Source organism: Sceloporus occidentalis, unplaced genomic scaffold, assembly GCF_023333645.1.
Source record: "Sceloporus occidentalis isolate IW3139 unplaced genomic scaffold, rSceOcc1.0.p SCAF_3, whole genome shotgun sequence".
Taxonomy (NCBI): Eukaryota; Metazoa; Chordata; class Lepidosauria; order Squamata; family Phrynosomatidae; genus Sceloporus; species Sceloporus occidentalis.
In genome coordinates, this window is record NW_028316983.1 from 140,805,152 (window position 1) to 140,829,652 (window position 24,501).

The 24,501-nt window shown below is 40.2% G+C and overlaps 1 protein-coding gene across 1 annotated transcript in view; it reads right to left on the minus strand.

Annotated features, from left to right (window-relative positions):
- The window catches only part of DNAH5 (dynein axonemal heavy chain 5), a 158,754-nt gene that overhangs the window by 94,033 nt on the left and 40,220 nt on the right, over positions 1-24,501 (minus strand). Inside the window, exons 20-33 of the mRNA XM_089516460.1 lie at positions 22,850-23,040; positions 22,658-22,754; positions 20,107-20,243; positions 18,447-18,648; positions 17,476-17,711; positions 12,040-12,258; positions 9,074-9,136; positions 7,590-7,828; positions 6,162-6,402; positions 4,195-4,394; positions 3,952-4,105; positions 3,544-3,707; positions 2,546-2,702; positions 1,239-1,451 (exon numbers count right to left, since the gene is read on the minus strand). Coding sequence (XP_089372586.1) covers positions 1,239-1,451; positions 2,546-2,702; positions 3,544-3,707; positions 3,952-4,105; positions 4,195-4,394; positions 6,162-6,402; positions 7,590-7,828; positions 9,074-9,136; positions 12,040-12,258; positions 17,476-17,711; positions 18,447-18,648; positions 20,107-20,243; positions 22,658-22,754; positions 22,850-23,040 — 2,513 coding nt within the window. The remainder of the gene's footprint in view (positions 1-1,238; positions 1,452-2,545; positions 2,703-3,543; positions 3,708-3,951; positions 4,106-4,194; positions 4,395-6,161; positions 6,403-7,589; positions 7,829-9,073; positions 9,137-12,039; positions 12,259-17,475; positions 17,712-18,446; positions 18,649-20,106; positions 20,244-22,657; positions 22,755-22,849; positions 23,041-24,501) is intronic.

A 24,501-nucleotide genomic window follows, 5' to 3' on the forward strand; every position in this document is an offset into this window, starting at 1 on the left:
GTAGGAATTATGATTCTAAAGTGGGGTCGGGGGGGGGGGGGAGGCTTTCTTACTCGGGGTAAGAAGCAGCAATAAAAACTTTACAGATGCAAATATAGAAATTATTACTCTGATTTAAAGACAAATGCTCCTCACCAGAGGGAGAAAACCTGAGTCCAGATTACTTGTGTGCCTGATATGTCTACTGTCCAGGTGCTAACCACCTACAGGAAGCCTCAAGGCCCTTGTTTCTCCCCTTTTGGGGTGTATTGCCTCTATTTGGAAAGGATACCTTCAAATAGAAGACTTCCAGGCTGAACAGACCAACCTTGTCTTTGCCAGATCAGGGCTGCACGCCATGGCCCTGATCTGACCTTTCCATTGCACAAAAAGGAGCTGCAAAAAGCTGCTGGCACCATGGCTTTTCAGAGTTTCTTTGGCACTGCATCATCTGTACACAGTGCCAGAAGAGCGCTGTGATGCTGCCCACTATGTGGTGGGGTACGTGGCATCACACTGGCATAGGGGCAGAGTTGGGGTATGCATCATGCAGATGCCATGTCCCCACTCTGCCCTGATGCCATTCTTTATCATCGGTCTATCGAGTCTGTTCATCTGATAGTCCTTCAGCTGACTGCTCTCCTCTCCTCTGTCCAACCTTAGCCATGGTTGAAGGTTTAATTTGCCACCAAACTTAACCATGCTTAATACAAACCATATTTTGTAGTTAATAAAGATATAAAGCTAATCTCAGAAACATTGAGTAACAGTAAATTACAGCTTACATTGAAACAAGTGATAAAAGAATAGCAATAGGAGTTACTTTTAAAATCTCTACCCATAAGCTGTTTTCCTAATCCAAATCAATTTTGCTCATTCTTGGTTTGTATTTTTTAAACAAAAACAAAAACAAAACTTAATATGGCTGAAAATGTAGATAAACCTGATGAACATGCAACTACATGCAACTAATTGTGGTAGTTAGTAAACCATGAGTGAAGAAAAATGGACTGGCAAGTTAACAAAACCTGAGAAGTACATTTATTTTCCTCACAAGTATGGAGCCCATATAACATAAAATTAATGTTGTTTCACAAGAACCCAACCCTGGGATAAGAGCTAAAGTAATACAAGAAAGTCTTGGCAAAAGTATTAATATGTCACTTAATAAGCACTGCTTTGTGTATCAATGCAGACCTTGAAAAATTTGGGCTATCATAATATTCCTATTTGAAGGAAAGAATGGAAAAGAAACTTGCCTGAGCAGGGAAAGAAGAAAGAAATTCTATTAACTGAAAGTCTGATTCCTGAATGCTTGCCGCTGCCTGTCGAATCACCAGATGTAATGAGGCCTGAGATTCCTTCAAAAGAGCATTCAGCCAAACCTCCACATTTCCTTCTGCCATTACAGGCTTTTCCAATTCAATTGTCTCACCTTCCCGAGAGGAAATGGAAAGTATCCGATCATAAACCTGTAATCAGCGAGAATCCTTTACCAAAGACTTCAGAGGTTTGCATTTTTCACAAGGTTGTTGTGTTTCTAGTGGAAAAAATGTTGTTACATTTCTAGTGGTTACAAGTTTGAGCGAGTGACTGAGTGAGACAGTGGGAAGAGAGGGGAAGCAGAGGAGTCTGCCACTGCCAAGCAGCCCTTTTTGGCTCATGGTATACAGGCCTGTAGGGGGGAGACAAGTGAGTGAGGCAGCAGGAGGGGTGGGTGGGGCATGCCACTGCCCCCCCAGCAGCCCCCCACACCAGGTGACACCACTGATCTCACCTATGGACTATGTGTAGATGCATGATCCAGAACCCTGCTTTTTCAGCATGTAGAATCTCAGGTGTTTATCACACTATACTCCTATAGTGCTACTATTCCACTTTAACTGCTCTAGCTGCCTCCTGTTGCATTCTGGGATTTGCAGTTTTAAGGAGGGGTATTTAGAATTCTCAGGCAGAGATCTGCCTGAGAATTCTAAATACACCTCCTTAAAACTGCAAATCCCAGAATGCAACAGGAGGCAGCTAGAGCAGTTAAAGTGGAATAGTAGCACTATAGGAGTATAGTGTGATAAACACCTCAGAGAGAGCCTCTATGTATAATGAAGACTCTCCAGAATGTCACTCTGAATATAAGGAGAGTGAGGCTGCATCCACACTGCAGAAATAATCCAGTCTGACACCACTTTAACTGCCATGGCTCAGTACTATGAAATTCTGAGAATTGTATTTTGTGAGACATTCAATCTTCTCTGTCAGAGAGCTCTGATGCCACAACAAACTACACTTCCCAGAATTGCATAGCATGGAGCAATGGCAGTTAAAGTGGTGTCAAACTGCATTATTTCTGCAGTACAGATGCAGACTGAAAATTGAGGGGGCAAGTCTACAGCATCTTCCTGCTCCCCACATATTTACCTCTACTGGCTTAGAATGCCTGAGCAGGGCTCAGTATTTTCATTCCTCACTAGGCTGTACATTTTATATAGGAAATAACTTTCTGGTACTTGTACGTAGGGAATTGCCAAATTTTGGTCCCTTTATAGGATGATGATAGAATCACACAAACCTTTTCATGGAATTTCACAGATTTGATGTTATCAAATACATTTAGCAAGTGAGCCTGGATTGTATGAGAATCTGAAGCCTGGCCCAGGATTTCCAAAAGAGCAGGGTCTGACACAAAGAAGAAACGAGGAAACGAAAGCCGCTTTTTCTCCAGATACCTGGATTTGAACCAACAAAAAATAAAACCTCAAGAAATGGAGTAAATTGTGTAAGTTGAGCTTCATAATATCCTGTCACTGATCAAATAAAGATGAGAATTCTCAAATGAGAATGCATCATTAGTCATAGAAGTTGAGCCAAATCCTATTCCCAGGGGACTTAAAATGCTTTGATGATACTGCCTAGCATTGCAAGCCATTTGTTGCATGAACTAATGAAGGTTGCTTATTTCCCAAACATACATAATTTAAATGAGAAGCTAGCAAGCAAAAGCTAGAGCCATGGCGAGGACTACTAAATGAGCCAGAAGTCCTCTTATTCCTGTAACTACCTCCAGTGTCATTCAATTTTAAAATATTTCAGTGTTCACATTATGTTAAAATAAATATTCTTATAACTAGATCAACATGCATCTCCAGAGAGCACAGGTTAGCACCAGGATGGGCAATTGAGCCAGATCCAGGGGCCAGTTTTCATCTTCACGCCCCACTCTGTTTTTGGTAGCAATGTTATTTTGCATGGAGTAATGGGAGCATGTGGGGAAAGCAGCATTTGCCATTTGGGAATGTAAATAACCCTAGATTGATTTATTGTGATTGATTGTGCATTATGGGCCTTGGGGTACCGTAGGAAGCTGGTGGGGGAAACAGGGACTACATGCAGCCTATAGACGGAATTTTTCCACACCTAGTTCAGAATTATACCTAGGATTTAGTACCCATGCTGTCTGGTGGCTCTAGGATTTGTAAACTACAAAAAGTAACTTTGCTAAATTCTGCTTCTGAACACTTTCATCATCAGATCCCCACTACTCAAGGATTTCTCCACTGGTAGACTCACCCTGTAAGAGACTTTTGACAGATTTCCAGTTGATCCAACAGATGGGGGAGAAGCTGTCCCATGGTTTCATCTCCAACACAACACTGGACTACATTTGGTATTTCATGGGCCCTGGTCATAATCCTCACCCATGATTTATCAATATTAGAGAAACGCTTGGCTTCCTGTTTAAAGATACAAATGAAAGAGGCATCTCAATATCAATAAAATCTATACTCAGTATATAGTTAACTCAATATTAAAGTCATTCCTCACACTATTCTTTAGTAACCACATGTTCTTTACCTTCAGCTGTCTGTTACACCTTCAGCTGTTTATTACACCATGGGGGGGGGGGGTAATCATTTGTAATGCTTGCATTGCCTGAACACATCCCCAGATTCAACAGGACCAAGTAAAGTTTTGTACCTTTGGAAGCTGTTTGGCAATGTCCCCACCTACAAAGACTGCCTCTAAGTATATCCACAAATTCTGTACTGTCATCCAGTTCTCAATGATGTCAGTTGTGTTGGACAGGTACTGTACCCACTTCTGGATCTGAGCCTTGAAAGGTGTGTTGTACCTGAAATAAATAACATATTTAGCCTAGGTATTAAAAACTTTAAGTAAATATATAATTAGAAGGTGGTGTGGGAAGGTTTTCTGTATTACCTGTTACTCATCAGGGACCCCAAAACCATCAGGCTGTCCTCCATGCTTGCAATTGTTTCAGAAGTGCTGTCTCCCCTCAAGAGCAACTCCCCACGAGTTTTAAAGTTGGCAAAAGTAAATGTTTTGTTGTCCCACTCAGCAATCACTTGTTTCAGCTTCTGTTCAATGTCCTTCTCTTTCACTGCACTGATGCAGATATCCTACCAAATCAAAGACATAATTAATGCAGAGAATTTGACAACTTCCTGCCTAATGTGTGGAACATTCTGTAATGCAATGATAGCAGATTAGTACACTGCTTAGGAAGGAATACGTAAGTTTTTATGAAGAATTATGACGAAAGGATGGGCAAATATATTCCTGGGAGTTACATGCAGCCAACCAAAGCTCTGTGTGTGTGTGTCCCTACTTCCCCATCAATTCCCTGGGACTGCCCCTTTTGCTTCCAAGAGCACCAAATCACCTTTTAAAAGGTCACATACCCACCCCACATACACACATTGTTTAACAAAAAAGAATCAAAATGAGAAACATGACTGCCAAGGTTGGGCTTGGTTTTTAGCATTTTTAATTATCGGTGCAATCTGTGCAGCCCCTACACAACTTGGGCCCTGTCTGCCCTGTCCAGAATACTCCAGAGGCAGCCCAAAATATTCTGGCCTTAAAGGTGCCCCAACGTACCCCCATTGCCTGGCACTCCCATTGTGAAGACCACATGGCTGGGCATATCATTCTGCCCTCAGAGTGAGTAACTTGTGGCAGCAGTGGCTGTATTGGGTGGCACAGTGGGACACACTGTAAACAGCAGCCCAGCACAACAATGGAGGGCTCCTGATCTTCTGAGAAGATTCAGAGTAAAATATGAGTTATTTTAATTCATTATAAGGAGAGCATATTCAGTTTAGTGCTGAATGGGCTGGACACTGACTGGACTGTTTGCTCCAGAACAGGAGTGTGGGATGTGCATCATCCAGACTAGAGGGGATGATTTATTTGGTCCATGCCCACAGGAGCTTCCAGTCTTTAAAAATCAGCCAGCTAAGAGCGGCTGGACCTGGGCTGCATGCAGGTTGCAGTTGCTTAGCGGCAGTGGTGGCATTTTTTAGTGTGATAAAACCTGCTTGCAAACTGAAATGTGACTGTATCCTGTTGGGAATAAGTCACATTTTTTGTGATGCAATAATTTTCTAAGGTGCGTTACAGACTGCCGAATAGCAGCGGCCTGCACTCGCCCCTTTCCCCGCCAGATCGGGCCTCAGAGGCCAGAGCGGCAGCCGCTGAGGCCTCGATCCGCCGCTTTCCGGGCTGCGAGGAAGGGGCAAAAGGCCGCTTCCCCGCAGCCTGGAAAGGGGTGTCCTTGGGGCTTCAAGCCCCAAGGACACCCCGCAGTGGCGGGGAGGAGGAGAAAGGGGCCGCTTGGCCCCTTTCTCCTCTGCGTCGCTGGGTGCAGTCATCTAAAGGCTGCACCCAGCAACGCAAACCTGGAATGAGCTCTGAAAAGGAGCTCCTTCCGGGTCCGCGGAAAGGGCGCACTAAGCACCCTCACGCGGCCCCACTACGTAACAACCGCGCCGCCTCGTTTGGAGGTGGCGCAGTCATGACGTAGTCATGGCGGCAGCCATGTGGAAAGGCTGCCGCCATTTTGTACGTGCTGAGCACGTACTAGGGTTGGGGGAGTGTGGAAGCGCCACCGCTTCCTAACCCTAGTACGTGCTCAGCACGTACTTTAAGGCCCATCTGTAACGGGCCTTAGTGTACGAAAGGTCAGCTTTCCGTATCTTATGGAAGTACCTTAATTTTAATCTCTATATGAACAAGGTAATAAGACAGAATACTCTGACAGAGATGCTAACATATTAATTGGGACTAGGTAGAGTGCAATATAGAATAGATAGATCTACATTTCAATACTGGGGATGTCATACCACTCACTGTAGAATCCATCTCAAACATGTGAGTATTAGTACCTCTATCTCTTCTTTATATTTCAACAAAGGTGCTTCCATGATGTTTCTCAGTTTGAAAGTCTCATTTTCAACATTGAAATTGTGACCAGTAAGATCAGTAATTCGCTTCCAGTGACGGGCCATCATGGCTTTATTGGACATGAGCTCAAACAAAGGGCAACATTCATTGAAGTCATCGATTGTTTTCTTAAGATCCAGAAAGGCTTGCCATTCCTTCAGAGCTCGGGGCAGTTTACGGCACCTAGGTACACACAAACACACATCCAATAATAACAGCCTCTGAAATTAAATTAACATTAAATGCAAAAGATTTCACAGGGGAATCATGATCTTCCACATAACTATTCAGATGTAAGTCCCAATAAGTTCAACAGAATTTCATTCTGAAAAAGTATGCATAAGATTGCAAGTGTAATTACTTTAATAAGCACGCACGCACGCACGCACGCACACACACATATATATATATATATGAGCATATAATCTTATCTCTCCTCACAACCCTGTGAGCACAAAGGTCATAATAGCAATTCAACTAAGACCTGGCTGGTCAAAGTAAATCAGAGAATAGCTTAATACATACACATTTTAAAGGATGAATGTAACATTATTTGTAACCTATCCAAGACTATACTCAATTCTTTATTTTTTTTTCCCTGAATGGAGTGTTGAAAATCCAGTTAGAAGTGAACTAGTATTTATTGAAACATTTTAGATGGGAAAAAGAAGCATATAGTACTAAACTAACAGAGGAGCAAAAAAGTATATCTACAAAGGAAACTATCTTTGATACTTGGATATCTTATCCATCATCATGGTTTAATTTTGATTTACAAAATGAACACAAGTGTCTTTGTTGTTTACAGGGACCATCTGTCTATAGCAGGTGTGAGAAATCTGTGGTCCTCCAAATGTTGTTGGACTGCAACTCCCATCTGCCCTATGCAGCAAAGGCAATGGTGAGAGGTAATAAGCCCAGCTGTTCAAGTACATAGACAGTCATGCATTCCTTAGCCTGATCTAACGAAAGAAAAGGCCAGTCTGTGCTCAATAAAAGGAGGCCTCATACAGAATTTCCCCATTGATATGCAAGACACATCTGCATCTCAGTAAAGCAAGAATCATCACACTTTCCCAATTATGAGAAATGTGAAAACTTAATCTGGAAGCAACAACATAAAGGATGAAAATGAAATCAGTGAAGCATTCCACCCCAGCAATACAGATTCTAAAGAGGATTACATTAAAAAAAAACAATTAATTAAAGCTAAATCTTCTTTCCATTGCACTTTGAGAGATCTGCTTTAAGCAGCTAAAGATTAACACCAAATTTGTAGGAGTAAATACATGCTCCCACCAGCCCACTTCAGATAAGAGGTCACAGCAACTTGTGCTAAACACAGATTTAATACCTCCATGTTTTCCCACCTGTTTTGAAACTCAAGAAGTTCATTATTAATCTTCTCAATGTTCACTTCGGACCAGAGGATATCATAGTAGCCATTTACAGTTTCAATGACATTATTGTAGAGACCGTAAAGCTTCTGTAACAAGTTGAGCTGCTTCTTTATCTCAAGGAGCTGCGGGTACTGAGTCACAGGTAAGCCAAACAGCTCTTCACCCCCAGTATATGTGATGTATTTCCGATAAAGATTGTCAAACCGATTCTAGAGTTTAAAAATGAAAGTGTAAGGATACTCATGATACTTAAAATCACAATAAATAAAATGGATATCACTCAGGGAGGCACTCATCTAAAACAGGATCAATCAATAGCCAAGGTAAATAACACACACTCCAATGTTTCATAGATGAAAAACAGCACACATGTGGTCAAGCAACATTAGAGTATGGTCAAAATGGCAAAAAGTTATCAATGAGGAGGGACAGACAATCTAGGAGATGCTGCAGTAATTGGGTTTTGTCTGAACTTAATGTGAAGGCAAGATTCCTCCCTTTTGTCTCCTCATTCACTTTCATACTCTTTCATCTGCTGAATTAACTGAGGGGTGAAACAGATGGTGAAAAAAAGCCAGCTTCCCAGCAGTCTGGAGACATGACATTTAGACAGCAGCATACTCCCAGTAAGCCAGAAAGCCGTACAAACAAGCACACATGTGGCAGATCAATGGTGTTTCGGTGGAGCAGTGTTTACACACTCTGCACTGAAGAAACGCTGCAAAAACACCACCGTGCCTGCATCCTTTCCCTAGAGCAAAAAGGAGCAGCTTTCTGTCACTCCTTTTTGTGCCGGGAAAAGGCTGGGTTGGGCGCGTGGTGTGCCATTGCCGTGGCCCCAACCCAGCAAGAAAAGGGGCAGCGGCAAGCCACTCCTTAACTGCCATCTGTTTCACCCCTGAGTTCAAACTCCTTTGGCACTTTGAACTCAGTTGGTAACAACATGTTTTTTCTCATTCAGCTATTTTCTCCAGGCTTTTTAACACAATGGAACAGCTAAACCATCTCTCCAGTTGTTGATAAGTCACTGGACAGATATTCCTCCCCTTGAGTTCTATGGCAGGAGAACAGGGAGATATAAACTAAATAGATGAGGGAAGGTTGCAGGGGAGTGCTTTTTTTCAGCTAGCAATAGCTTGTATTCCTTCCCTGTGCTCAATACCTACACCTTAGGTACTCTCACCTTAAACTTTCCTACTTAATTTCTCCTTCATCTCTAAATTGCAGTAATGTGAAATGGCAGCAATACCAGTCACAATGAGGCCTAGGTTCTATTGTTACTACAAGCCCACTGAATCAGTTAGATTTACCTACACAGTGCCCAATGAGGAGAAAATCCACCCACAAGTACAAGAGATTTGCCCTTAAAGTAGGACACCTTCAGAACCAATGCTGTATGTTTACATCAGGACTGATGGTGATGCAGGATGTTATTGATCCAATGACTGATATACCTGGAACATGATCAGCCTGTCACTAGCTTCCTGGGGTTCAAGACCAGCCACCATGGGACCATTCTGGAAGAGAAGGTTGAAACTTCACTTTAATAAATGTCACACATAAGCTGGAAAAATCTTTCAGGAAAAAAATATACAATCCTAGGTTTTAAGGATTTCCATTCTGCCATCGCTAACATGGCTGCCTCATTAGGGGATTATAATATTATTTTAACAATATTAGTAGAAATTGTACAAGCTCTGGTTACCATGCCCTAAGCAGATCTCAGTTTCAGGAGCATCCAGATTTAACAGTAGAATAGACAATCAAGAATATACATTTTGAGTACCCCAGCAACTGTCAATGTCTTTTGCCCTGTGACACCCAGCTGCATTGACTATAAAGATCCAAAAATAGAAATACAGTTTATGCTATGGGGATGACATAATGCAATAATACAACAATGCAATTTGCAATGTTTACGTACTTCAACAACTGAGCTTATTCATAGTGACACATCTAATCACAAATAGATAATTCACACATGCATCTTTGCACCTGATGCTTGCAATATCAGGGAAGGAGGGAGAAAGATAACAAATGAGAAAAGAGATGGAGGGGGGGAAGAGAGTTACTGAATGGAAGAGACAGAGAGCCTCAACAGCTAGAGTGTCCAAGCAACAGAGAACAAGTATGTTGTTCATCTTTTACATCTTTACATATTTTAAAGCAGCAGATTAGGGAATGATTAAGGTCCAGGACTTTTGCAAATGTACATTTCCTTATCATTTGCCTTTTCAGTGCAATTAGTTCCTACTGCTGTGCAGAGAAATGCAGATTCGTTGATTAAGTGTCCTTAAAGTCTTTGAAGGAAAGGAGTGGGTAGAATACAAGATATAGTCATCCTCCTGCTTTTACCTACAGTTACCTTGCCCTGTCCCTCACCGCTCTGACTGGCACAAGCTGCCAATATGCAGCTCATCAAAATTACAGTAACTAGGTTCTCGGTAATGTATACACATATGTGAACCAACCCTTATTTTAAGAGATATCTGATACTTCCCAAGGGTTAGATATCACTGTTCGTAAGAATCTTACTGGATGTAACACCACGGTTCTGGAAATCTCAGTGAATTATAATCCCCACCAAGAAATGGTTTTACCCTTGTTGAAGGTAAATTATTCTCCTTTTTTCAATGCAAGCTATTTTGGTTAAATATGTTCTTGGGCAGGTTGCCTTTTTCTCTTTGCTAAGGATCTTTTATATGATTTAATGTATCTTTAAATATTAACACATGGTACATAGTACATGGAGACTTGAGAAGCCTTCATAAGAGAAAGCAGGTTCTTGTTAAGTAAGTTTAAGAAACTTTTGTTTTGTTTGTATTATTGTAGGATATTCATTTTTTGATTGGCGAGAAACATAGACTTTGTGATACCATGGATTAGAGAGGTTTACATAAGTGAAAACTCTGCAATAGGGCAAGGTAATGCCACCTTGTTCATAAGAAAGCTTCACTTTTAGTCTATCAAATTATTGTAGGCCCAGATGTTCACTTTCTTACATGTTAAAATTTCAACTGTATCTGTCATATTTGGTCAGTTTAGATGGTCCAAACGTGGATGCTGCTACCGTTGTTGTCCTTGTTATGGGCCATCAAATCATTTTTACCGTACAGCAGTTTTATGAATAAAGAACCCTGGGTCATCTACAGCTCTGCTCAGGTTTTGCAAATTCAGAGCTGTGGCTTTCTTGAGTCAATCCATCTGTAATGTAAGCTTCTTCTTTACCTACTGCCTTCAGTAGGTAAAGTCCTTTTAATTTCCAGACAGTGTTCAAGCTTGATTTGCCATATATTTGTTTTCTGGGTGGTCCATGGCATAATTCTTCCCCAGCACCATGTTTCAAATGGGTTCGGTCTTTTCTTTTTCCCCAGTCAGTTTTTTCTCCACTTATCTTTCACAAATGTTTAAGTACAGTTGTCACTTTTAACTATAACTATGAAATTTAGGGGACATTTCAATAATAGATTAAAATCTAGATGAAAATATTTTGATGAGTAGGTATTTGTCCATGGATGCCGGTCTCTTCATATGATAGTAATTATTAAGATTTACCAGACTGGGTATATTCTGTCTTTTTAAGTTAAGCTGAGAGGTTTCTGCTTTTATGACCCAACCTTCTGAGGATTGTGCATGTTAAATAAACATATTCATTTATCATGCCACCTTTTTCTCTGAAAGCTATTAAAAGGAAAATATCTCTAGAAACAAGGGCCCTGGCCATGATCCCTGAACATCTTTCCCCTGCAATAAAGCTTTTGGCATTTCACGATCCAAATCCCTCAGTGAACTTTCATCCATTATCTCCTTGTCTTTTTTTAAAAAACTATATACACTTGCCTAAGAATTTAGGTATCCTGCAGAGGCCCTCCTCTGCATCTCACCAGTGAAGGCAATGCTCTGTAGGAGGAATCAGAAGGGCTTCCTATTTATAGAATACTCTCCCCTTAGAGGCCTGATTGGCACCAAAGCTAGTGTCATGGTAGCAAGTGAATGAATTGCTTTTTCCGAGAGCCTTTGCAGCCAGTTTATTTGATCCAACTTAAATTTATGTACTAACTAGTATTAAAACGTTTTGTTTTGCATTTGTCAGATCGCATAATGTATTTTTAGCCTGTTTACATAATTGTTATTCTTCTCACTTGTTTTTGAACTGTTAAAACTTATTTTATTGTACATATCCTTGGCACCCTCACATATCAGGTAGGATTAAAATAGTTTAATTAATTAATAAATGTATTTATTTAACATGCACGTTCAGAAAATTTAAATCCATTTTTGGGGTTTATCATTTCACATAGATATCTTCCAAACTCCCCATACCACTGCTTCCAAATGATGTATACAAAGATGAAAATTTATATATATATATATATATATATATATATATATATATATCCAATGAACTGTATAACTGTACCGTGTCATAATCCAAGTAAAACTGATCAGAGTCTTCAACAAATATCTCCACTGTACTTATTAGCTCTCCTCTAAATTTAGGTTGTAATGCTACCAATTCATTCTGCACTTCATTTGCCCGAACCAACAGTTTCTCCCAAGTATAGCGTAGTGTGTCTACTTTTTCCATCTCTTCTTTTGCCACCAGTAACTCATACTTGTTTAACATTGCATAGGACTCCTGCAAAGGAAAAAAAGTTGTTATCTATGATCATTATAAAGTGTACACATAAGTATGCATAAAATGAAGCATCCCACTTGGAACTCAGAATCAAAACACCACTAGGTTGTCCTTCTAAAGATCCAGGGTAACTTGTCTAGTGCAAAAGGTAACCTAAAAATCAATAACAAAATGGAAGTTTAAACCAATTAGTTTATGTTCTTCTACCAGATCCAGCCTACATTCTTCATTCATCTGTCTACCACAAGGGGTACAATGCAACAGTTAGACATTTTGTTTGAAAGCAAACATATTTATAATGGTAGATTACTTACTCCAAATGCACAAACATCCCAAAAGTTATGGCTAATTTGCAAAAATAAAGTGATGTTTTCTTCTCCAAGATGGAACACAATTAAGCCTGGGCTACTGAACAATAGTGGAAAACATAATAGATTTGGAACAATTACTAAGGAGGTCAAGGAAGAAAGCGCACAAACAGGATTACATAAATTCACCCTAGGTAATAAGGAAATTGAAATAGTTGAAGACTTTCCATACCTAGGATCAAACATTGATCAGACTGGAGACTGCAGTCAAGAAATAAATTCACTAAGAATGGAAAGGGTAGCCATGAAGGCTTTAAACCAGATCCTAAAGTGAAAATATATACAATTGAGCACTAAAGTTAGAACTGTCCAGTCCATAGTATTCCCCATCACCAGGTACAGATATGAGAGCTGGACAGTGAAGAAACCTGACCGAAATAAAATACAGCGCACCCTTCCCTTATGCGGGGATCAATTCCAGACCCACCCACCCCCCGCATAAGGAAAAAAACATGTATGCTTGAGACCCATTAGAAGTAATGGGGCTTGTGCCCATGGCGCGGTGTGGTGCCCACGGCACGGTGTGGGACGCACGGTGTGGTGTGGTGCATATGGTGCGGTGTGGCACACACAGCACAGGACACACGGCACAGGGCAAACATCATGGGGGTGCACCCCATAACTTCTTCCTGGTGTGCCGAGGCTTCTTCCAGTGCAGGCTTCCAACATATGCTGGTAACCGTGTAAGGTGCGCCCGCATTTAACGTATAAAGCAGGCGCACAGTAAATTCATTTGAGACATGGTGCTGGAGAAAAGTGCTGAGAATACCATGGATGGCCAAAAAGAAAAAGAAATAGATCCTAGAACAGATCAAATCTGAACTCTCCCTAGAAGCAAGGATGACAGAAGTGAGGCTACTGTATTTTGGCCATATCATGAGAAGACTCAGAAAAGGCTTTAATGCTTTGCAAAGTAGGGGGAAGCAGAAAGAGAGGAAGACCATATGTCAGATAAGTAGACTGAATTAGGGAGGCTACAGGCCTGAGCCTCCAGGACCTCAGCAGCATGTTTGAGAATGGAGATGTCTCATTCATAGGGTCACCATTACTTGAGGCTGACTTGAGGGCAGTTAACAACAACAAACAGAGCAACAGTTGACAACATCCACTTCCCCCTCAGCAAAGCAATAGTAAGCTTAGTAAATGGCGTAATTCTCCAGCTGAACATTATAAGAACTGTAAACTGTTTTTTCTCCTCCTCCCTCTCCATCCTTTATGAGTGTCATGTCTTAAATTTAGATTGTAAGCCTGAACACAGAAACAGCTGGGCTATTAATCATGGTAAAGCAGTCTGGGAGCTTTTTGGGTTAAAGGAAAGAGTACAAATGCTTTTCATGAATAAATAAAGTAAAACTGAATGAGCAACAGAAAGCTAGTGCATCACTAGCTAATATTTCAGTATGCATAATTAAACTCCTTCTGCTCCAATCAGGAATGGTATTTTATTTTACAAGGTGAAGGATGTGCACATATGTACTTCTTTTAAATTAACTTACTATACTTATAAATCAGAGTGGGCAAATGTTAGCATACCCCTCTAGGTGGATATGGGATTTCACATTTGATATCTAACATCAGGCATGTTTTTGAGAGGTCACAATGACATTTGGTAACTAGGTAAGGGATCACACTGACCTAAGGACATGTGGAAGACCTAGATAGTACTAAAATATTAATGCTAAATGAGTGTGCTGATCCACTCCAAACCCTGCCCCAGGCTTTTTGCACTTCCTCTTGCAATGGAGACTGGGGAGATTATCACATCAGCCCCTGTCTTGTTACAGTTATGGGCCCGAACAGACAGACCAAAATAAAGCTGCTTCGGGTCACTTTGGAGGTATGCTGTTTAAATGTTGCTGGACTGGAGCATGGCTTTGGCGCAGCTTCCGGCCTCTTAGGATGCATGCAACATTTAAACAGCACACCTCCAAAGTGACCCGAAGCAGGTTTATTTTGGCATGTCTGTTCGGGCCCTATGCTACAAAAATAAAATGTCAATATGCAGCTTTTAGAATAGCCATTATGGCATTTTCATTCATTTGTACAACTGGGCTACTGCCCCCTTCATTCTCTCTTACTATCCTTAACTCCACCCTCCCTCCCTTGTGCCTTACCCAGCATGCCTTAAGGTTGCGGGGTAACTTTTTTCATGCAGTTCCAGAGCTCTGCACCCCCAATTTAACTTTTTTAAAAAATCTAAAACTTCAGAGGCTGCAGAGCTCTGGAACTGCATGAAAAACAAAGAAATAAAATAAAAATAGTGGAAAGGGGGAAGGGGGTTCAGCAAGACCACGTGACTGCCAATCATGCAAGTGCCCCAGGAATGGCTTTTCGCACCTGTGGCATTGCATGATTGTCATTTCATTCACTGGTTTTCCCTGTGAATGAAAAGGAACAGGAGGAGGATAAGGCAGTTATGGGTCAAAGGCAGCATCATGCATTCAGCATTGCCAATACCACTTCCACCCCTGGGAATTGCAGTTTAAAAGTCTTGTGTGATAATCTCTTAAGTGACCTCCCCCCCCCCCCCCATTGCAAAGTAGTTAAGAACCATGTCTCCACCTCATCCCATGCTGTGTTCCTAGTCATCCTAGTCATACTTCAAATATCTTGAGGTTGTCCCAAATGTTATTTGTCACTTTGAAGTTAAAGCCATCCGCTGCTGCAGAGTCCTTTTGTCAGTTCCATGGGAAACCCATCAAATCTTTCTTAAACCATTTGGCAGCAGCAAGTACCCCTTGAGGCTATGAAATAGGATATAAAATCAGCTCCAGCTTTAGCCTCATGTGTGCACAGAGGATCCTTCTTATTAACTGAGTTTGCCCTCAGATGCTCTCTGAACCACTCTACATCTTCCATGGACCTCTTTCTTCAAGAATGGCAATTATCAATCTAATTTAAATTCCTGATTTCTCTCTATCCAACCTTCCACACCTTTCTTTCTGTTAGCCTTATATGGTTCTTAAGGTTGCATTGGTTTTGTGTGTTTGCATGCATCTTTCTACACTTCTAAATCTTTATATTAATTGAAACTGGAGTCTCTCTGCAGTTACTATTTGTATGCATAGGCAAAAAGATTCCCTATGGTTTAGTAATCCTGCCTCGATCCATCTGGGAGAGGTGGGAAAATAATAATAATAATAATAATAATAATAATAATAATAATAATAATAATTTATATTATTTATATGTTTAACTGATTCCAACTTCTTTTTGACATTTCTAAGACCTGATATGAAGCTTAAAGATTTCAGCACAGCTAAGCAGAATGGACTTTGTGACTATTTCACTTTGACCCAATGGATACTTCTAAGTCTTTTTTTATCACTGCACCAGCAGCATTCATGCACAGGGTTTCACCTGGTGTGGGGAGGTTCCAGGGGCAGAGCTTATGGTGGGGCTTCTGGAGCCAGGGTCTCTGGGGATGGGGCTTCCAGGGACAGCACAAGCTCCCTCTCCGTGAGCCAGCCCATCTTTTTCCTGATGAGGAAAAGGACAGGATGGCATGGGGGGAACAGAACGTGCATGGGGGGGGGGTGTGGAGCAGCACATACACCGGGGGGACAAAACAGTATGCACACACATGCAGGTGATGGAACTGTCCGTGTGGGGGATGGAGTAGCATGCACACATGGGTGATGGAGCATGTGGAGGGGCAGTGCCACTTGCCAGGGGGATGGAGCATGGGGGATGGTGCAGGGGACTGACCAGGTGTCACCCCCTCCTGGGGTGTTTGCTGGTGTGGTACACACACACACCTATGATGCCACTGCAGTGCACATATATAAGATGAACTATTGGGCAATAAATAAAAATATCATCTATATGTGAATGTTTGCCAAAAGTCCAAAGAAAGGAATTAAAGAATAAGAATCATATTTGTTTTTCACACTATTAATGAGTCCATGAATTGGTGTCAATGTCAATAGAAACTCTCCATTGCTACTACAATTGTGGTAAGGTAAAAATATACTGGCATTGAGAGTCTTCCAACAAGATGTGATTCCAGTTGCTGAAAACAAAGTCTCCAATTAGCAAAGGTATTGTCCCAAAAAGAGAGAAGAATGCTTATGAAGACAGGAAACAGATGGCAGGATCCATTTCATAGTTTCATGAGCTAAAATAATACTAACCTCTAACAATGAGGACAATGTGTCAAAACCCATACCAAAGTCAGAATTCTAACAAGCTCGAGTTCCATGATTAAATCCAGTAGTTAATCTTAATTTGACTAGAGCCATTAAATCAATAGGAACTTGATAACTCAACTTCTGTGTAAGTGCCATTGATTTTATGAGTTTATCTAATCAGAGCAAGCAATTAGATTTGATTCCCAGAATTAAACTCACCCCCCTTCCAAAAAAAAAAAAAAAAAACCTCCAGAAAGTCAGAAGTAATACCTGACACACACAAATCCTTCTTAGGAGCCTCTTGTGCGTAATGAGCAGGATATTTTATTACAGGCCAAAGGAAGTGAGGGAAGAGATCAGCTTGCAAAAGTGTAGGCAGAACTTTAAAGTTTTACTTTTCTAGGATCTGAGTAAAAGAGGCAGCCTTTCCTTGGCATTGTTTCTATTTTCTAATGGAAAATGGCAACAGGGAGGATAGCTGTGCCAGTAGGATCCAATTGTTTTTAATATGAAATTTTTATTGTTGTTTTGATGCTGTTATCTGCCTGAATTCCCCCTAGGACAGAAAGGAAGGATGTAAAGGGGATGAATAAATTATAAAGTGAAGAGCAGAACTAACTGTGATGGTATCCCAGGTGAAAACTAGGATGGGCAAAATATATACACTTCAGTGCCAGAGTACAGGGAAACACATGAACATAGAATCCCTTTCCACTTACCTCAATTGGTCCCACTTGGAAGTCAATAGGGATCTGCTGCTCCCGGATTTCTTTCAAGGCAGCCATAGCTATTCTTATATCATCCAAGTCTTTAATCTGACGGTTTAGTTTCTTGCTGATTTCCTCCACAAATGTGAAGATGTTCTCCATCTCTGTCCTGTAGGTTTTGTTACAGTAACGTCCAAATGCAACCATCCAAGCTTTGGTTTCTGTTGTTAGGGCCAGCTTTAAATCCACTGGGGAATACATATTCAATTATCAATGGCTTCTTAAAGAAGTAGTGCCACATTTCTTCCCAAACTCATCTCTCCCCTTTCTTCCCCATTTCAAGAGTTTAATGGCAAGAGACAAAAAATGGCCTTATAACACATTATAACATACAATATACCCACAAGCAGAGTAAAAGAAGAGCATTTTAAAGCAAGATTGGGACAACCTTAAGGTAGAAATTCTGGGCAAGAAATATCCTAGGTGATTAAAGATTATTCATGAGTTGTGTAGAGTGTGCAGGGTGGCAGAGCCTACCAAAGGAAAACTGCCTTTTTCTGCCAATTTATATCTACAACAAATGAAATTAAGCAAGAAAGAGAAAATTGAAGATGAGACATTCTTAAGAAGTGAATTCAAAGGATGTAATTTTTAATAGTATTCAAGCTAACCTAATAGTTGTGTTAGTACCTATCCCTGGGGAAGTGGTTAAAAATGCTGCTTTTTCATCCTTGTTCATTGTAAAAAGTGCACTCTGTGACCACTGTGCCACCAAACTCAGCTGGGGCCTCTTTTCTGTTCAGTTTTGCACCCTGAAACCAACCTTGATATAAAACAAATCTACCCAGAAATAAATCACAACAATGGGACTTGCTCCCAGGAAAATGAACATAGCATTATAGCCCTCATGTTGCTTGAAGCAGCATTATTAGATTGGGAATAGCTAGAGAACTTGCTGACAACTGAATATTAAATGACTGTACCAGTGTATAGTGCGATAGTTCCCACACAGATGTATTCAGGCTCTGAATTAATTTCTAGATCCAAGTCTCTGTAATAAAGGATTTGGGATTCAAATTCAGAGAGCAAAGGGCTGCCTTTAACAAAATCTTCAATAGTCTCCTCTTTGTCCTGTTGCCAGATGTGATGGTAACATTTGAAACGCTCCAGGGCTGCAAGGACCTCCTGGAAACATCAACAAAGCAGAGAAGTAAAATGACTGTAGACAGCCAGTTCCATTGCAATGTTTTGCCTCAAACTAAGAAAGAATGTTCAGGAATAATTAAGATAAAGCTGCCTCAAGTCATGCAGCACATTAACTGTGATAGCCAAAAATTGCCCTATGAGCAACTTAAGCTATTACCTATGAATTCTTAACCAAGGCAATTTTTGAAAATGAGAACCAATTCACAGTTATTCTGAGCACTTAAATCAGAGATTTCCAGACTGGAAGAACTTTAAGAGTTACTGAGCTTACTGAGCTACAACAGCCAAAAGATAATGGTGAAACAAAGCTGGTCTACTACTGATCTTCCCCTGCAATATATGCTACAAGGGAGCACTTGGTATGTTCTATGGCGTCATTCACAAGAAGCAAAGTTAAAGTCCAACTGCCCTTTGCAAAAATCAGCAATGAACCAAGTGAACTTCCCTGAATATATCCTAGAAGGCATTCATAGGTGATGTAGAAAGCATTCACTGAAAAGCACTGACATATGATGGCCAAGTTGCGATTCTTAAGTAAGTTAGCATAACTTGAAAGCTGAACAAAAGTCGTTTCCATAAAAAGTCAAATGAGCATGTTATGTGAGAGCTAGTTAAGCCTATGTCCCAAGAGACCAGCACTGTCAGTTAAGAAAGCTGTCCCAACAGTTCTATGTACTGACTCCTATGCATTTCAAAAGAGGAAGCCCACATAGACAAATCATGCAACTGAAAATAAAAATAAAAAGCACAGAAACAGTTAAAACAGTGTCAAACTGCATTAATTTCACGGTTTAGATGCAGCTGGAATGTGACACCATCATTTCTTGGATTACAGTGTGGATTTGGTTCACTGGAACCAGTAGGACCCAGAATTATTATTATTATTATTATTATTATTATTATTATTATTATTATTATCTAAATGTCACAGTCCTTCAGAAGAGATTATTGTATTCATTTGAAGTGGGGAGGGAATGGTTGATTGGCTTATTTTTCCTCCTTCATACATGAAGGAAAGTAACAAAAGCAAAAAGGAATGAAACATTCTAGTGGCCCAGAAGATTTATTTTTCTCTGCCAAGGAAGTTTGTCATGTTTGACAGACAGTCAATGCAGAGTTTGGCCCTGGCCATGCTGATTCAGAGACTATGGAAGTTGTAATAAAAAAAAACCTAGTACAGATTGCTGCCAAACTCAGGATTAACCTTGCAATAGCATTGTCCCCCTTTTCTGCAACCATGCTTTACAGGCTACAGGCTCTGCCAGTTCCTGCAGCCTTTCTCCTCCTCCTCCTCCTTTCCTTTGTTCTTTCCTCTTTATCCCCTGCTGTGTAACCTTGCACCCTCTTCCTGTACTCCTCTCTCTTCTTTATTTGGGTAATTCCTGAAATCCAGTTTTGCCATATTAAGGGAAAGTGCCCGCTTAACATATTGCTTACTCTTTTAGTGGAAGTAATAGCTGTACTCAGAACAGACATCAGCTTTATTATTTCTTTATTCTCTGAAACAATTTTGTAGTAGTTCTTGTTTTGGATAGTTGAAGGCAAGTTCAAAGAAGCTGAATCTGAAGCAGTATCTAAAAACCACAGAAAGAAAGAATTTTAAATGATATAGCATTTCACATTTATGCCATAGGCTACAGAGGTATAAAGAAATAGAGCATCTCTAAAATAATTTTGTTATAGATTGTGTTCTGATGGGTCCACATGAAAAACTCAAGCACATCCTAAAATTCTATGATAACAGTTACATAAGAACACAGGGAATTGTCTTATGTCAAGTTAGATCTGCCATTGGTATGGCCCAGTATTGTCAACTCTGACTGGCACCAGTCCTCCAGGGTTTCCAGAAGGAGTTTTTCCAGCACTACCTACAGATACCAAGGGTAATTTTCTACATTTGAAGCATGTGTTTTACCACTGAACTATGAATAAACTCAGTTGTGCAACCTATTGACATTAGGGCTAGAGCTAGGATTTTCCTGAGAGTGTCTTTTTCACGGTTGTGCAGGTGATGGTTTGCTACGACTCACAGCAGGCTTTGACTAAATTCACATATTATAGCAAGAAAGGAAGACATTTGTCATCTGCCCTCACTACACTCATCTGCCTTCACTACACATTTTAACATCAAACTCAACCTTTGCTATACACTTCCAAAAACTTGCAGTAAGAAAGAAAAGAGTATTCAAAAATAGTTTGAAAATAGTTTTTTTAAAAAAGCATGTGTTCCAAATGTCAGGAAACCCTGACAAGAAGAAGCCTAAACTGTCAAGAACTGTTGCAGCTCAAGAATTATTCTGAGCAAATTTCACACTTTTTGTGCAAAAAGCAGTTTTCTGTATGGAAACCAATATTTCAGTATTTGCAGAATGCAGAAAATTCTGCTTACTGCCCAGAAAATGCTGTTTTCTGTGCAAAACAACAACAATAACAACAACAACCCACATGGGAAATTTGAGCAAAGTAAGTCCTGAACTGATAATAGTCTTCAAAAAGTGCAGTTTTCAAATGCTTTTTTGGAATGGGAAGACTTTTTTTTTTAAGTTAGGCTTTGCTTCCTTCAAGAGCAAACTTATCAACAAAGTACATCCCTAGCTTCAGGAGGCTGCTAAAGCAAAGAAAGACTCAAACATATTCTCTGTTTAAGGGGAGAATGGGCTCTATCCTCTGGGAGGCACATCTTCCATATCACTTTATATAATCCATGTTGGCAGTTCATTCGGTTTCCAGAGTTGAGAGGTTCTAACAAAAGCTTTAATTGACAGATCAATTGCACTGCAATTTATGAGCCCATTATTGCTCTGAAGTCATCTGGAGAGGTCCTTCTTCTCACCATCCCACTACCTTCTCATGTTTCTTTAGTGGGGAAAAGGGAGAGGATTTTCTTGGTGGCTGTCCAGATTTGAAACTTGCTCCTTAAGAAGGTCAGGATGGCCACTCCCTTGCTCTCTTTCCATCGAGAAGGTAAACTATTTTTATGCTGTCAGGCTTTTAGAAAATGGCTGGGACAGGCATTTAATGTGGTGTGCTGCTGTTTTTAAAGTGTGTGTGTGTGTGTGTACTCTTTTAATGATTTTTAAGGTTTTTAATCTTGAATGTTCTTAACTATCGATTGTTTGATTTTTAGATTTTCATATTTATACATTTGGAGGTTTAGTATAGTTTTAATCTGTCTTGTTTTTAAATGTGCTATTAGCTACCTGAGTCTCATTATTGAGAGAAAGATTGGAAATAAATGAATAAAATCATCATAATCACCATCTCTTTCATTATACTTGTGCATTTCATCTTACTTGTGCCTTTCTTACTCTGTACTCTGGCTCAATACACAAATCTGAGCTAATCTGGCTCTGCACCTTGTATATCAGGTCCCTGATGGCATGAGAAATTATTTTCCACATGTTCTAAATGTAGTTGCATTAGGAATGGTGAAAGTCCAATGCATTTGCAGATATCTGACATTATAAAGCAACCAGTGAACTTCTGTCCAGCCTTATATTCTTATCGATCTCCAGCAAAGCCAATAGTAATCTAAAACACCAGAGAATTATCATATTCCTAATTTCTGCAGCTAGAAACTAAATTGCGACATACTGGAATATGGGGAATTTGTTACTTGAAAACTGGTGGGAAAAGGTCTGGGACACATGGTTGTCAGAAAACTTTTCTATTCCTTCAAGAACAGATCCAGGACAAAAATAAAGGTACACACATTAATTGAGGATTGGTCTGTTTTTATTGATTATGTAAATAACAATATATCTCATTTTGCTCCACCTTCACACCAAGCTTGTTTTTGAAAGGACATCTTGGACAGTGACAAAATGATCTATGATTTACCTTTCTGGATCTTTTTATGACTATGAAAGAATGTATTATTGGGTGGAAATTCTTTTTGCTCATTCCCAAGGTCTGTTATTTCTATTGATAATAAATTTATTTGATAAAACCTAACAAAAAAAATTTTTTTTAAGAGTAAAAGCATTACCATGGATGTTTTCAGCTTCCGTTTGTCTCATTTCATTCTCAGAATCACTGTCATCACCATTTTGTAAAGCAGCCATGTTTCTTTCCAGCATCCTTTTCTGTGGGAAAAAGAAGACAAAAAGAAAAAGATTTGGTGATGGCAAAACCAAATGTATGTGATTCGCAAAGCTCTCAAAAGTGCACAAGTACATACCTTTGATAGTCTCTCCTTACTCCATTGGCCAACTCCTTTCATGACACTTACAATACTATCTACAGCTTTGCTGAGTGTTTGTTGTACTTCCTCAAGGGCTGGCATCATAGCAAAATTTGGAATGGAAAGGATAACATTTGCCTTAAATATGGGCTGAACACTCTGCTTCTGCTTGAAGGCATTCTCATTATCTAAATGGAAATGCAATACTTGTTAAACTGCTGAGAAAAATATGACCCACGTCTTCCAAGCAAACCCAGTAGCTCATTTTATTAGATTTGAACACAGCTTGTGCTCAGGATACAGTTGGAAAAAATAAAATTTGCCTGCCTCTGTGACACAAAGAAAGTGAGCTACAGGTACCCACTCTCCTGGTTTGGTTTGTAGTGTTAAAATTAAAAGAAGGCTCTCTACTCAAGCTTGATATGATAGAGCAAAGGAAGACACTTGGATGGATGCAGCCTATTATGTCACAGCCACCTTATGGCCCATGTTTGCCATGTAATCATTAAAAGTATAGAATAAGCATGCTTTGAGGACATGACATGGCATAAGGTCTGCAGAGACAAAATGTGTCTTCACTATGAACACATAGGGGTAGCAGACTTCCAGCATGTGCACTGGACCCCACACAGTGTCTCTTCCTACCAGAAACACATGTTTAGGTATGGTGTCATGCTGTGAGATCACTTTGAGCCTTATCGTTTCTGTTTAAAGAACACAAGCTGTTTAAAGAACACAACTGATATGGCACCATCAATGAAGGATGATTTTATCATAATCTATGGGGTGAAGCAGACCTGCAGCTTGGAGCAGCCTCCGGCCTTTCCAACCCCAGTGAGCGTCCAATTGGTGTGAGACCATGGTGACTAGGCAGCCCTCTCTGAAAGTGTGGGTGCTGGCAGGAGCTGATTATTGCCACTCCTTTTTGTGCCTGCTTTTTCCTGCTCAGTGTACCCTCGGCGTGGCTTCCATCCGCTTTGAGGAGATGTACTGACTACACGCCCTGATCCAGAAGTGGACAGAAGCAGTCTTATTTGGCCCATCTTTTTCGGGCCTATAATAATAAAACTCATGTTAATGAGTTAATAAGGGAAAAAGAGTTAAAAATGCATTTCCAAGGTTTTTGCATTTCCATTGTCATCTGTTTGCACGTCCAGAATTGTGATTCTTAGATTTCCATTAAAAGGGTTAAAAAATGCACACATACCCTATCCAGTAACACCAGTGTGAATTACAAAACCATATCAAGAAGAAATTGTAAACTAGGAAATCTTAGCTGCTCAGTTCCTGCATGGCAGGGGGTTAGACTGGATGGCCCTTGTGGTATCTTCCAATTCTATGATTCTATGATTCTATGTTTGATCACTAGAGCCTGCTTGGAGCATAAGATGTAGCTGAGAAATACAGTCATGTCCACAGAAGTACAGTAGAGAATGGTATAATCAGCAATATTACTTGTCCACTTCTTCCTTGATCCATGCTATATTTGCACAAGGCTTTATCATCACTATCACCTAATAATATAGATGGCAATGGGGAAATCAATTAGCTCTGCCAGTCCTGTCTTCTGTGTCATCGCTGATGCTACAGATATTTTTCGAGGCAACAAATATATTTCTCAGTTAGCTGAGATCGAATAATAATTTTCA